Consider the following 13833-nt stretch of genomic DNA (forward strand, 5'->3'; position numbering starts at 1 on the left):
TCTCCCTGGCACCCAGCAGGGGGGCTTGGAGCAGGGCTGGGGCAGCATGCCCCAGGGACCTCTGTGGGCGGGGCAGTGTGCCCCAGGGACCTCTACGGGCACTGGGGTAGTGGTCTTGTGGGCTGTTGCTTCCAATTGCAGGGGCAAAAGTAGCTGGATCAGGGTAGTGGGCTGTCCCTTTGCTGAACTGGGGTGAGTCGAAAACAGTGCCAAGTTTGAGGCTCCAGTTATGTTTAAGCTCTGTGCTTTAATTTCTGTTTGTAATCAAATAAAAGTTACACCCCAAGCCATTTGTGTCAATCCTTCTTATTTCTATAATAAAATTAAAAGCAATGAAAGTAAAATTTCAGGTTTTTTTCTCTTTTTCTCATAAGGATTGAGCTTCTCTACAGATATCCATCGATAGTTTCCCTTTGGCCACTCAGCAGTGGCGCTGGGTTCTGCTAGGGGATGTAAAACCCTCCAGCATGTTAGAGTGCACAAAGGAAATAGCTGAGAAATTAAAAATATCCAAACCAAAACAACAGTACTAATATTTCCTTTTAATACAGTTTCCTATTTTAAATGGTGGTAGCAAAAGAAGTTTTACTTCTTGGTGACCTTATTGCAGTGGCTGTTGTGGCAGCAGGCTCCAGAAGAGTGTAATACGATGTTTCTGTAGCATGGAAGCACACAGAGCTGGAGCTGTGACACAGATTCTTCAAGAGCACTTCTGAAGCGTGTTATCACTCAGTGGTATTGAGCTTTTCTGCTGTTGTCAGCATGGAGGCTTGAAAATTCAAATAAAAGCTACCAGTAATGGTGAAATTTTTAATTAAATGTATCTATCTTCCACTAATGACTTCCGAAAATGTGTTGTAAAAATAACATCCAACAACAAAAACAAAGCTTGAGTCATAAATGCTGTTTGTTCTGCTTTTCCAGTTTTAAAGTTGAAACACATCACACTATTTTAAAGTGTTATAGTCTGAACACTTGTAAGAGAATCAGAAAATGAAGTGGAAATTACCTCAGTATCCTGCAGAACTTGTTGCTGTAGGAGGTTGTGCAGGTGAAAGCATCAGACCTTATGGAGAGGCAGTGCTTGGTGTGGTTCCCTGGCTGCAGCCCGTAGTGCCACCTGAATCAGAACAAGCATTCCTCATGGGGTCTCCTGTGGCTCTTGGGTCTTTGGTGTGGTTTACCATGGCAGTTCACTCCATTTCTTTCGGTTGTCAGCCATTCTCTTTGGTAGAACCCCTCCAGTTTCCATTGGAATCCTAGTCTGAACTACGGAAAAGACATACTTAAAACTCAACCCAAACCACAGGTGATATGGAGAGGAAGTTACACCTGGGCATAAAAACTAGATAGTATGTTAAAGAGATTAATTTCCCTACAACTGGCTGTTGGGCAAGGGCAGGTGATGGGGGCTCACAAGTGTCTGAAGTGCTTGGGGCTGAGCTGTCAGTGGGAGTTTGTGTGGGCACCCCCGAGGGTTCGCCCAGGCTCTGGTGGTGGTTCCTCCTGGGACTTGGTTGTACCTCTTCTTTCATGTGAAGGAGTGGAGGACACGCCTGGAACCACTGTTACCACCTTCCAGCTCACCTGCTTTGGGAGCTGATGTGATTTTACCTCCTCTCAGGTTTCAAGATGTTTTTCTTGCTGCTATTAGCCATGTGAAGATTTTTCGTATTTAATGAGCCAATTTTTGAAATAAAGAAACTTTTCTTCTCAGAATTCTTTCTCTTACATTTTTTTCTGTTCCTTTTGATTGCTGTGACATTTGGTTTGTAGAAGATTTAGCACAAATTAGAGGTTTAGTTTCAGTTCAGAAAAAGGGATAGGTGAACTTCAGTATTTTGTTTCATAGACAACTAGTAGAAAGATGGATGTAGAGAAAATGAAATAATGTGTTTGTAGTTGTCTTTTGTAGGATGTTTTTCAGGGTTGTTTCTGGTGTGTCAAAAATTTGTAATCCATCTTTAAAGATGTGAATTCTGATGTAAAGAAGCTTACAATACTCCTCTCTTTTCATAGCTTCCAATAAAGGCTGGCCAGCAGAATACCCACACCAAAGTCAGTACGGAGCACAACAAGGAATGTCTCATAAACATTTCCAAGTACAAGTTTTCCCTGGTCATCAGTGGTCTCACTAATATCTTGAAAAATGTTAACAACATGGTAAGTTTTCTAATTTGGTATTCTTGAGTGATTTTTCAAGATAGTTATTTATTCATAGTACACGGTTTATAGAGTGTCACTTGAAATTTAGTCTGTCTGTTGTTTGCCTTGCTGTCCTGTCAGAGCAGGACCTGCCAGGAATTGCTTTGGGAAAGGAAGATTTAAAACTTAGGCTATTTGAATTTTCCAGGCTGTTTGGGTGTATGTGTATAGAAATATATATGTATTTATAAACAACCAAACGAATTTCAGTCAGAACCGTCTCATAGTGCCTCACAGCTCAAAGGGAATATCTCACTAGTCAGGAAAATGAACAAGAAGTGTTTGGGAGTGCCACACATCTCCTCCATGTGCTGTTTGAGATGGATCACAGCCTCTCCTTAAACCACTTCGTGTTGATATTTGAGGGCAGTAGAATGCTGTGAAGGGATGAGATTCAAGGTGATTTTTCTATGAGTTCCCAAAGACAAATCTTTAAAGCCAGGTGTCTTAGTAGGTGGTTTCTTTCTGCATGCTGGATTGTGTGCTGTGTTTCTCTTCTGCCTCCAAGAGAACCATAAAATTATTCCTAAAATCCATCAAAATATTTGACTCAGCAACATCACTAAAACTGTCATTTAAAATAGATCTCGGTGGAAACAGAAGAGAAACCTAGAAAAGAGGGGGAAAAAAATGTAGATGTCCATAGTGTCAACTCTAGAAAAATAACCATTGCCATCAAGTTGGGTAAATTGAAAGTTGGGAATCTTCTCTGAGGAGAATGATGCAGTTTTAATTTATTTATGGGAGGTCTGGTTTTGGATTTGTCATGAGAAAAGTTTAGTTCATTGAGTTTTGAAGCAGTGTGGTTTGTGATCATGTGGAATCTCCACAAACAGGTAACAACTGGCCAACCTTTAGCAGTAATTTTAAAAGTTATTTCAGTAAGACAGTTTGCAGTGAGCTCTTTGGGATGTCAGTGATATGGAGATGTGCATCTGCTAAAGCACTGCAAAGGATTGATAAAACCAGAAAATAGGTCGTCCTACTTGTTAGGGCTTTTAGGTTCCTGTAATCTCTTTTGAGAGAAACTTATTTTGATTAAACTTCATGGGCACAAAGAACTGTGGTGATGTGTAGGATGATTGTCTGATAAATGAGAAAACTATGGTTACAAGTTTCTGGTTATGATGCATAGATTTGGAGAGGAAAGACCTAGCTAAAAATATCAATAAAAATCCTTTGCACTGAGGAGAAAGACTTGCCATCTTTTTTTTTTGTTTGATGGACTGAGCTGGTGTGTGAATCAGCAACATTTCTGAAGGATGCCTGTAGCTGACCAATAGACTGTCACAATGGTCTTAGTTTGGAAAAATGTCTGGAGGGTTTTCAGGCTGCTGAAACTTAGACTTAGTTGAGCTGAGCTCTCCTGTAGTATTAAGTACAACTTCCTCTGGGTGACTTCTACCTGTGCTCCATGTGTAGGCAGTAGTACCAACACATTTATTGCTAAATCTTTTCTGCTTTATTTTGCTGTCTTAATATTGCTGGAACTAGTCAATATTGTTGGCCGTAAAATGGGGTGCTAGCTTGAACACCCGAGGGCATTCTGCCTTTGTCCTGCCTGAGGGTGGCATCTTCCTGGGGGGTCTCTCCTGTTTCTTCCTGTGGTCTGTGCTAAATTTTGCAACGCTCTTAATAAGCTTGTCAGTATGGATTTGTTGTCACATCAGTTCTGTTAAGGTGTTGGCAATGAAATACGTAACTAGAAAAGAGTCAGCAGTAATTGATGCCAAAATAGTTTCTGAAAAGGTGTAGCCTTCATTTCTGAATAAATCCTAGGCCTGACGCAAGGTCAGGGGCTGCTGTGTAGCTCCAGTCCTACTTTGCAGTAACTGTTTGTTCCTTATTAGATTGGGCTTCACATACTTTACAAAGATATTTATTCCATGATCAGGTTTTAGTTCCAATTGTAATTTAATTTTTGTTGGTTTTATTTCTAAACTCAAAACCAGAGCAGTAAAGGAGCTGTAACTTACTGTACCACATTTACTTTAGTGCTTTACTATACTTTAATAGTTTACTATACTTTAATACTTTAATGTTACTTTAATACTTTAATGTTACTTTAATGCATTACAAGTCAAATTTCTGTCTCAGGTGAGTCTATGTCCTTTCTACTTCTAGAGAATATTTGGAGAAACTGCTGAAAAGAATTTATACTTATCTCAGCTGATTATCTTGGATACACTGGAAAAATGTCTGGCCGGGGTGAGTAGGTTTGCCTGAGCCACTGCTAAGTTGGAATCAAATGAGTTAGAGAGTACAAGTCAAGTGCTTGTGTATCTGTTATTACTAGTACAGAAGTTAAAACTCACCTGATTTAGAGCAAAGTGGGTTTAATCCCATTTTAAAAATACTAAAACTTCCTAGAAATCCAAGAAGTTGATATAATTGATAAATTAAGGATTTGTGGGGTACTTGTTTTTTGGCCTCAAATGAGTCATCTTTTTTTCAGCTTAATAGAGTCAACTGGACTTCTGAATTTGCCCTTCCCACTACTCAACTCATTTGTGGAGTTATAAATAATTATTTTCTTTTAAGAATTTGTTAAAAAGAATTGCAGACGACTGGACAGCTGTACTTGGAGATGTGTGTGAACTGGAGTAAGGGTGGACACAAACCTGAGTGAAGAATTAGATGTGGTTATGAAGCCTCAGTAGATTTTTTTTTTTTTATACGCTTTGAATGCTTGTGGCATCTCCTGCTCAATATTTTTTTAATAGACGCATCAAAACATTTTCATCCCACAATTTAAAGAGAAGAAATAATGGGGTAGTGAATAGCAGAGAATTCAATACAAATATCTCAAGTTTATGCTAAGCTTTCTGCATATAGTGTTGTTTTTTATTTAAATTTCTTAGAACGTTCATTTGTTGGAGTAGTTTTTCATGTACTTGTCTACAGAGCTGAAACTTTGCTATCACTGCTCTCGAGATGACTTCTGCAGGTGTTTCCCAGAGTTAACCAGGTCCAGACTTCCCCTGGGAGCCCAGCCCTGTGGTTTCCAGTCAGAGCTGTGCTGCAGGACAGTTTGCTGTTACCCTGGGGAAATGAACAGTTGTACAGCTTACTGTGCTAAGCTGTGTAATTGCAAAGCCAAACTGCATTGTGAGCAAAACTTGCAAAGGTTTATTCCTTTAACAAGAAAGGAATTTTTTTTTTAAAGTTGTATTCCTTGATGAATGTCAGCTCTTTGCTGTTCCCTGCAACAGTTTTTGAAGGTTTTCTTTATAAGGTAATGACCTTACTATGGTTAGATTTGTCAAGCAGCATATGTTGTATTACAGGACTAAACCAGTCTGAATACTTGTGGATTCTTCTGAATTCACAAAAGATACAGGTAAATACATTTTCTAGAACAATTTTCAGCTTTTACAGCTGAGCTAGATATCTCTTTTTGGTACTCTTTTTTTTGTCATGTTTTAACTTCAGGAATAAGTTCTTCAAAACTATTTCTTACATGCCTATGGTTTGAAACATTAGTGTGATTTTCCCAATAGATGATATTTGAACAGCCTGAAATTGTGCTGAATACTTCTTGCTTTGTCAATTCAAATGAGAGCAAGTCAAGCCAGTATATGTTTAATAAGACTGAGCCAAAGTTCTATACAAAGAGCGTTGTGTTCTGTGATATCTTCAGACGTATTTCTTGCTTGCTGTTCTTGCTCAATGTTTCATCAGGTTCTCATGGCAACAGGACTCAGATCAACCAAGTGGGAGTCTCTGAAACTTCCCAATTCCCTATGGTAAATTCCTTGGTAGAATTTTAGAAAGCTTTAATGCTGACCCTTCTGTTAAAACTTGCTCTTAGTAGAGCAAAGTTTCACTTTGAATTCTTTTGTAAATAGTTTCCTTATGTCTCATACTGTGCAAACTGGCAAAAATGAGAGTTTTTCTTTTGCAGGAAAGTTGAGCCATTTTTGATGCATACAGAGCTATCCCAGGGAAGACCAAGGGAGAAGCTCCTCTTTGTTGGTTCATTTTTTTTTTTTAATATAAACTAGTTGCTGTCAAAATATAGTGATTAGAATACTACCCAAAAAGAGAAATAAGGGTAGGTCTTTGCCCTTTGAGCTTTCACTCAAAGCCAAGGTGGTTAATGCTCTACAGCCAGCACTTCACAGAGGTCAACAGGGTGCATGTGTCAGACCAGAAGTGTGTTTTACTTCAAAAACTTGTTTGATATTTTGCTTGGTACTTGATGACATTGATCAACTTGGTGTCTTACATATTTTGGAGACTTAACTGGAAATGTAAGATGCTTTGAATGATGGGTTATTGTTCAAATGGAAGAAGCCTCTTCTGTGTAGACTATTTACAGTGTAGTCAGCAGTAGCCTGCAGGCAGAATTAGAATTTTAGATTCAGGTCCTTTGCCTAATGGCACGGTTGCAGATGATCCATCTTTTTTCCTCCAAACCTATAAACTGGAATTTAATGAAATACCTGATGTTTATTTTAGCAACCAAAGGATACCATGCGACTAGACGAGACTATGCTGGTGAAACAGTTGCTGCCAGAAATCTGCCACTTCATCCACACTTACCGTGAGGGGAACCAGCATGCAGCTGAGCTGCGAAATTCTGCCTCTGGGGTTCTTTTCTCTCTGAGCTGCAATAACTTCAATGCTGTGTTCAGCCGCATCTCCACCAGGTGGGTGTTTTCCAGTAGCCTGACTTGGTGCATTAAAGCTCTGCTACATACTGGTGTCTAGAACATCTGTCAGGAATTGTAGTCTTTCTCGTTTCAGACAGGTTAACTCTTTAAATGGTATTTAGCAAGACAGCTCTTAAGTGAAACTCCCTCTATCTTTCAAAATTTTACTTGAGTTTTAGGTTACAAAGTGAACCTGTGTGGTATTCATTCTGGGTTACTGCCAGTGAGTTTCCGTGAGCTGCACTTGTTGCTTTTTAAATCTGCTTTCATATGTTCATGTGAAACTGTTGTAGAGTGCAAATGATAACTCTGCTAAATAAGTTGAATAAGTTCTTGTGGGTGTAAGGTGCTTTGGAAAGAAAAGGATTCTGAAGATAATGGGTTGTATCCATTTACTTAGGATTTAGAATGCAAAATTTTGATTGTCTACAGCCCCAAGGCTATTTTCATTCCTCATTTTTCCTGCTTGAAGGCTTTCATGGTAAATGTGACGTGTGCCTGGAGGAGACAAAACAGTTGGGCTGTTTGTTAGTTGTTGGAAAAGACCCATTTGTCTTCTGACTGACTGTGTTTCACAGCACATTTTTCTGTGTTTCATAGCACATTTACTGTAAAAATAACTGTCTTTTCTGCCATTCTAAGTGAGAGACAAACCCAAAGTTTCCATCTATTCTTTACTCTTTTTGACCTGTTCCAGATCTCTCTGATGCTTCAGCATTTTCCAATCCACTAGAGCTGTGTATTAAGGTTTTTATTACTGAAACACTTTGATGTTTTTTGAAAGTTGCTTGGAGTAGCTTAGCTCTTTTCACACACTGTTGCAGCTATCATCATCATTGATTTATCAGAAGTGGGGCTTGGGCAGCCTTATGTGCTCACACAGCAATGACTCTGCCAGTTTAAGTGAAACAAAGATTTATATATTCCTTGTAATGTAAAAACTGTTCTATTCCAACATTGTGGAAAATATTTGCATTTTAGGAATCAGTCTAAAATTATTTAATAATCTGAAATTTTAAATATTTTAAAAACTTTTACAGAGCCTTTAATAACTTCTGTTTCAAGAACACAGACTTGGCAGCTAGCATAGAGGATGTGGTTTTACTCAATAGGTTGATTATGTTTTGTTGCTTATGGAAATGGAAACAATTTCTTTTTCTGCTTTTATAGGAAGTGTCTTTCAGCTCAAGTTTTTTGACAGTCTCTGAGTCTAGCCCATGGATCTATGTTTACCCATATGTCTACAGCTTGCTTTTTAGTTCTCAAGCTCCAAAGCCCTTCTCACCAGCCATCTGAGCTGGCACATAGTGCTTTTGCCCTAACCTGTTTTTCACTTCAAGATGGCTTGTACATAAACAGTTAAACATTTGACCAGTTGTTGCTGATCTCCACAGGGGTCAGCTTGCCGACAGTTAGCATTGCTGATCTTCTGACCCCTGCTTCCTGTTCAGGCATATTTCTAGGCCTTGTACAGCAGCTGGGGGATTTTTGGCACGAAAAGCACAGCAGTGGGGACCTTCCCATTCCCAGAGAGGGCTGTTAAGTTTCCCTGGCGTTGAAGAAATGAAGAACTGTTTTTGTGTCTAGTACTAGAAATCACATTCCACGTCTAAAACACATCTGTAGCTTTGGAACAAGGCATGGCAGTCCTCAGCTTGTGAGAACATATGATTTAGTTATTAGTGTCTTGGTATCTGATGAGCTGGTTAGTGAATCATCTAATACAAAAGTGTAAAAAGATGCCATTGTGTTTAAACTGGTGTGATTAAACTTCATCCTGTTTATTTAGGCCAGAAAAACATGGACCTTCTTCAGCTTACAAAGAGTGGTTGTAGCCTACTTCAGCAATTTTAAGTACCATCAGTCACTGCTTTACTCTTGGCAGAGAGTAGCTGGGGCAAGACTTGCTGTTAAGGAGCAGTAGTAGCCTAAAGGTGTCGTGTCGTGATTCCGTGAATTTAATATTTAGTTGAAAAGTTGACATGATTCCTGCTATGGTATGTTAGATAGCAGAAGGATTTAGGCAAATCTTGGGCATAAACAAACTTATCACCAGATGATATTGGTATTTTGTAAGACTCATCACTGGTGTTTGTAGACCCATTTTCAGTACGAGGATGGAATAAACCTGTAATATCAACTCTTAGTCATGCAAGATCTGTTTTTCATTTCTAAACCTGGAAAAGTTTACCTGAGGAGATTGTATCATATGAGGTCATAAAATGTTCTCTGCTGTTTGAATGCATGTTATTATAGGTATGTGTTCATACCTCTGACATCATCTGATTGAGAAGTTAGTTTACTTTGCATATTTTTAGATTACAGGAACTGACGGTTTGTTCAGAAGATAATGCTGATGTTCATGATATTGAACTTTTACAGTACATCAGTGTGGATTGTTCAAAACTAAAACGACTCTTGCAAGGTATGATTTGAGCTCGAAATGCTTCGAAATATTTTTGTCTGAATATGGCTAGTTAGAGATGCCACAGTGGTATTGATAGGTGTGTCTTTTTATTTCTGTGTTCTACTCCAAATCATTGTGTATTTACAGAAATATTTAAAAATAGTTAAGTAGCATAAAGGCATTGGTTTAAAGATAGCCTTGCACTTCAAATGTCTTTTATGATCTGTGTTGCTTTTTAGAACTAAGTTTCTTTTCTAAAAGCACAAATGTTTTACCTTTACAGAGACTGTGTTCAAGTTTAAAGCCCTTAAGAAAGTAGCTCAGTTAGCTGTTATCAACAGTCTTGAGAAGGTAAGTATTTTAGTATTTATCTTCTGTTTCATTGCTTATTTGCAGACTTGATCCAGTTTAGGAACAATTCAGTAATTTACTACAAAATATATATTGGTGCATCCCTTTGACGTATATATGTTTTGCAAGAAATAGTGAGAGACTAGAAGTAAGAGTAAAATCTCTTCATTTAAATAGCTAATGCAGAAAAAAAAAAAAATTAACCTCTGGAATGTAAAGATGTTTTGCATTATTTGCAGGCGTTTTGGAACTGGGTGGAGAACTACCCTGATGAATTTACAAAGCTGTATCAAACACCGCAGACAGACATGGCTGGTAAGGGGTGACACATGACATGTGTTCAGAAGCTGGTGTCTCAGACATCACTGCATTCACTTGATTTTTGTGCCTTCATTGCTTCTTGTACAGCCTGCAAATAAGGAACAAATTTCTGCCAATGTTTGTCAGGGTGGTCAAGGATATATTGCTGTGTCTCTTCTCTCATGACTCACCTTTTAAAGAGATTTATTTTGTGGTTCACAACCCAAAGAAGTAAACCCCAAAAGATGGAAACCCTTTAAATACATATTTTTTTCCTCTCGATAGAGGGGGGAAAAAAAAAAGCTTTAAGAGGACGTTACCTGTATTTGTCTCTAGTCAAAAAGAGAGAAGGTTTACCTTGTGTTTTCAGGTAAACTGTGTCTTAAACTGGGTGGGCACCATTTTATCCCCAGTAGCATGCCAGGCATGTGCAAAACAGCTTTTTTTTTTTTCCTGTGTACGTGGAGCTCTCCCAATGCTCTTTAATACCTGTTCCTTTTCTTTTTGTAACTTGGGGTTATATTTCCTGCAGATTGTGCAGAGAAGTTGTTTGACTTAGTGGATGGCTTTGCTGAAAGCACAAAGCGTAAAGCAGCTGTTTGGCCACTGCAGATCATACTCCTGGTCCTGTGTCCAGAGATAATCCAAGATATAGCAAAGGATGTGGTAGAGGAAACGAAAATGAACAAGGTAAGAGAAGAAAAGTGTCTGGTTCTGATTTGTAGAGGATGCTTGGTTTTGCTTATTCTGCATTCCAGGTGTATTATTGTATTATATTTGTCTTTCCTGCCTAAAAAGCATGTTACAATCCCATGTGTAAATTTATGCACCCTTTCAAGTTCCCTGCTAATCTCTGTTCTTTCACTGTCAGTAATTCATACAAGTAGCATGTCCCAGACAGTGTTATTTCAGAACTTCTGTGTCTCTTTGGGGGTTTGAATCCCAGGGTTGTGCTTTCCCTGCCCTCCACCAGCAGCAAACTTAGTGTTGCTTCCAGCTGGCCCCTATTGCTCTGTTCTGGGTTTCTGCAGTGCGTGTGCTGTGGGGTCCATAATCACAGCTCCTGTGGCAGATGTTGAGCTTGATGTGGCTGCAAACATGGCTAAAAGTAAATAACCATCTATCTTGTGCCATACTGGTTGCCCTCGATTGCTCAAAATGTGTCTCGATAAACATCATATTTCTCCAGAATGGTGCATCAAGTTGTTCTTTGCAATCCTGATGTCCATGATTTCCGATCAGAAAATGCAGCATGGTTTGTTTTTCATATTTGAGGATCTAAAACCCCTGGCCACGGATAGCCAAAGCTCTGCTAATGACTATTCCTGGTTTGAATTCTGTAGAAACTGTTCCTGGACAATCTCAGGAAAGCGCTGGCAGGCCACAGCGGGAGCAGACAGCTGACTGAAAGTGCTGCTATTGCTTGTGTTAAACTGTGCAAAGCATCCACCTACATCAACTGGGAAGATAACTCTGTCATTTTCCTACTAGTGCAGTCCATGGTAGTAGATCTTAAGGTAAAAACCTCTGTTTTCTAATTGCAGTGAAGAATATTGAATTTTAGAATATTGAAATAAACTTTTCTTAGTTGAATACCAGAATGTGTTTCAGTGGAATGTTCTGTATTGAAAATAGACAAGAATGATTTTAGTGTCTGACATACATTTGTATTTTCTTGTAATCTACAGAATTTGCTGTTTAATCCAAGCAAACCTTTTTCAAGAGGCAATCAAAATGCAGACGTAGACCTTATGATTGACTGCTTAGTTTCCTGCTTCCGCATAAACCCTCATAATAACCAACACTTTAAGGTGAGGACACTACTTACTGGTAAGTTGTTCTCAACATACTGTTGATGACATGTCAGTTATAAAAGATATGCTAACAGCAGATGGAAGCTCATAAATAAGTTCAACTTAAAAACACACAAGGATTTATTACTATAAATGATATCTTAGTTGATTAGACTTAATCTTGTTTCAAGTTGACAGCTTTGTCCATTTAATAAAAAGACTCCAGTATGTTATTCAGTGTGATAAGAAAGATGACAAAGACAAAAATGTTCCTAAGTGACTTTTATGTATTTTTATTGTAGATCTGCTTGGCACAGAATTCCCCATCAACATTTCATTATGTGCTGGTAAACTCGCTCCACCGAATAATCACAAACGTAAGTCCTGGAGGTATTTAATCAGCACAGCAGTCTGTGGCTTCTATTCAGATCCATATCTGCTTACTAAATACAGTGAGGCCCAATTTCTTCACCTGTATCAATGCAGCAAGAGTTGCTTGCCAATAAGAAAGGACATACACATCTTTGTTCACACTGTCCACCTGTTGGATTCCCAGTTTGAGAGCTTGTATTCCAGTATACAGTTTCAGTACAAATGTGTTTTAATACCTGCCAGTGTAGGGTGGCAAATGAGTCTTATGTTGACTGGTTTATAACAGGGGCTGCTTTGATACATGAAAAGCAGTCAGGACAGGCATAGTTCCACCAGCTTCTAGTGTATTGACATGGGAACTGAGTCTTACATTGACTCGTTTATAAGAGGGGCTGCTTTATTGATACATGAAAAGCAGTCAGGACAGGCATAGTTCCACCAGCTTCTAGTGTATTGACATGGGAACTTAAGGGAAGGCCTCCTGGTTTTGCTCAGGGATTTGATCCAGTATGAGTTTAAATAGTGTAAAATGTTAGTAAATGCTGAGTGCCAAAAATATTTTTAATATTTTGTCCGGTTTCAATTTGTTATTGTACTTTAAGCCATTAAAATACAACTTGAATTTTTATCCTGTTCAGAAATACTTTCCTGGTCAGTATGAAAATAGAATCAGTCAATGCTGAACCAGCTGTAGTTAATTTACAGAACATTTTCTATTTAATTTGTCTCAACATGGTAATGAAAGTGCTGTATTTAAAAAAAAGATAAAGAATGAAACACTTTGACAAACTGGGAAGAAAATGTTACTGTAGACCTGGTCGTATGTCTGTGGTGGAGTAATAAAGCTTTTCAGATATTATCAAGCACTTAAAATACCAATTTTCCTTTTTGTTTAGTGTGTCACAGTGAATTGAGTGGACATAGTTTGTTTGGAAGTATTACTTACCTAGCATTCAGTATCCTGAAATCTGCCATGATTTCCTGCATTTGTGGTTTCAGAGTTTGTGCTCATTCAGAAAGCAGAGCAGTACATTGAGCAGCTAAGTTGGCAGTATTGCTTCTGTTACAGCTTCTTTAATGGGAGTTTTGTGAAGAGAATGCAAAATCAATGTACCAGTAATATATGTAAAATACTCACGTAAGGGTGGGTTCTGCTGGAGTTGTAAGTGGCAGAGGTGTAAAGCAGAGGGCTGTAAGTGTGCTGGCAGTTTCCCAGCGGGGCGTTGCTGTGTTTGGTTGCAGTCTGCCCTGGACTGGTGGCCCCGGATCGACGCCGTGTACTGCCACGCCGTGGAGCTGCGCAGCATGTTCAGCGAGACCCTGCACAAGGCCATCCAGGGCTGCGGGGCACACCCGGCCATCCGCATGACCCCGGTAAGGCTTCTGGGGAGCCTGCTGCAGCAGAAACCTGGTGTCTTGCCTGTGTCTCCATTCCATTCCAGCTTTTTTGTTCATTGACTTTAGACTGGAAACTAGAGGGGGGAAGAACATTGCAATCCAAAAAGCAACAGAGAGCCATACCTGCTCTGTAAACCTGGCAGGTCTTGGTGCATTGGCTGTTTCCAGTCAGTGAGTGATGTGTGTTTCCTGGTTTTCCTACAGCTTTTAAACTGGCAAAATAGAACTGTTTCTTCTGTAACTGTCCTCTGTGGCTAACTGTTCATTTTAAGCTTTCTTGCTGTGGGACTAGCTAGGTAATATTTCCCTTCTTGTTTGCTCTGAAAAACAAAAGCATTCAGTATGTGAAGAT

General features: G+C 39.1%; 1 protein-coding gene across 1 annotated transcript in view; it reads left to right on the top strand.

Annotated features, from left to right (window-relative positions):
- Positions 1-2019: 2019 nt before the first annotated feature.
- NF1 (neurofibromin 1) overlaps positions 2020-13833 on the top strand; it is a gene marked incomplete at both ends in the record, with an annotated part of 76766 nt that continues 64952 nt past the window's right edge. Inside the window, 11 exon segments of the mRNA XM_008950371.1 lie at positions 2020-2163; positions 4330-4413; positions 6667-6857; positions 9179-9285; positions 9551-9618; positions 9858-9933; positions 10451-10608; positions 11262-11435; positions 11607-11729; positions 12014-12088; positions 13326-13457. Of these exon segments, the coding sequence (XP_008948619.1) occupies positions 2020-2163; positions 4330-4413; positions 6667-6857; positions 9179-9285; positions 9551-9618; positions 9858-9933; positions 10451-10608; positions 11262-11435; positions 11607-11729; positions 12014-12088; positions 13326-13457 (1332 nt within the window).

This window comes from Merops nubicus, unplaced genomic scaffold (assembly GCF_000691845.1).
Source record: "Merops nubicus isolate BGI_N331 unplaced genomic scaffold, ASM69184v1 scaffold16402, whole genome shotgun sequence".
In the NCBI taxonomy this organism is placed as follows: domain Eukaryota; kingdom Metazoa; phylum Chordata; class Aves; order Coraciiformes; family Meropidae; genus Merops; species Merops nubicus.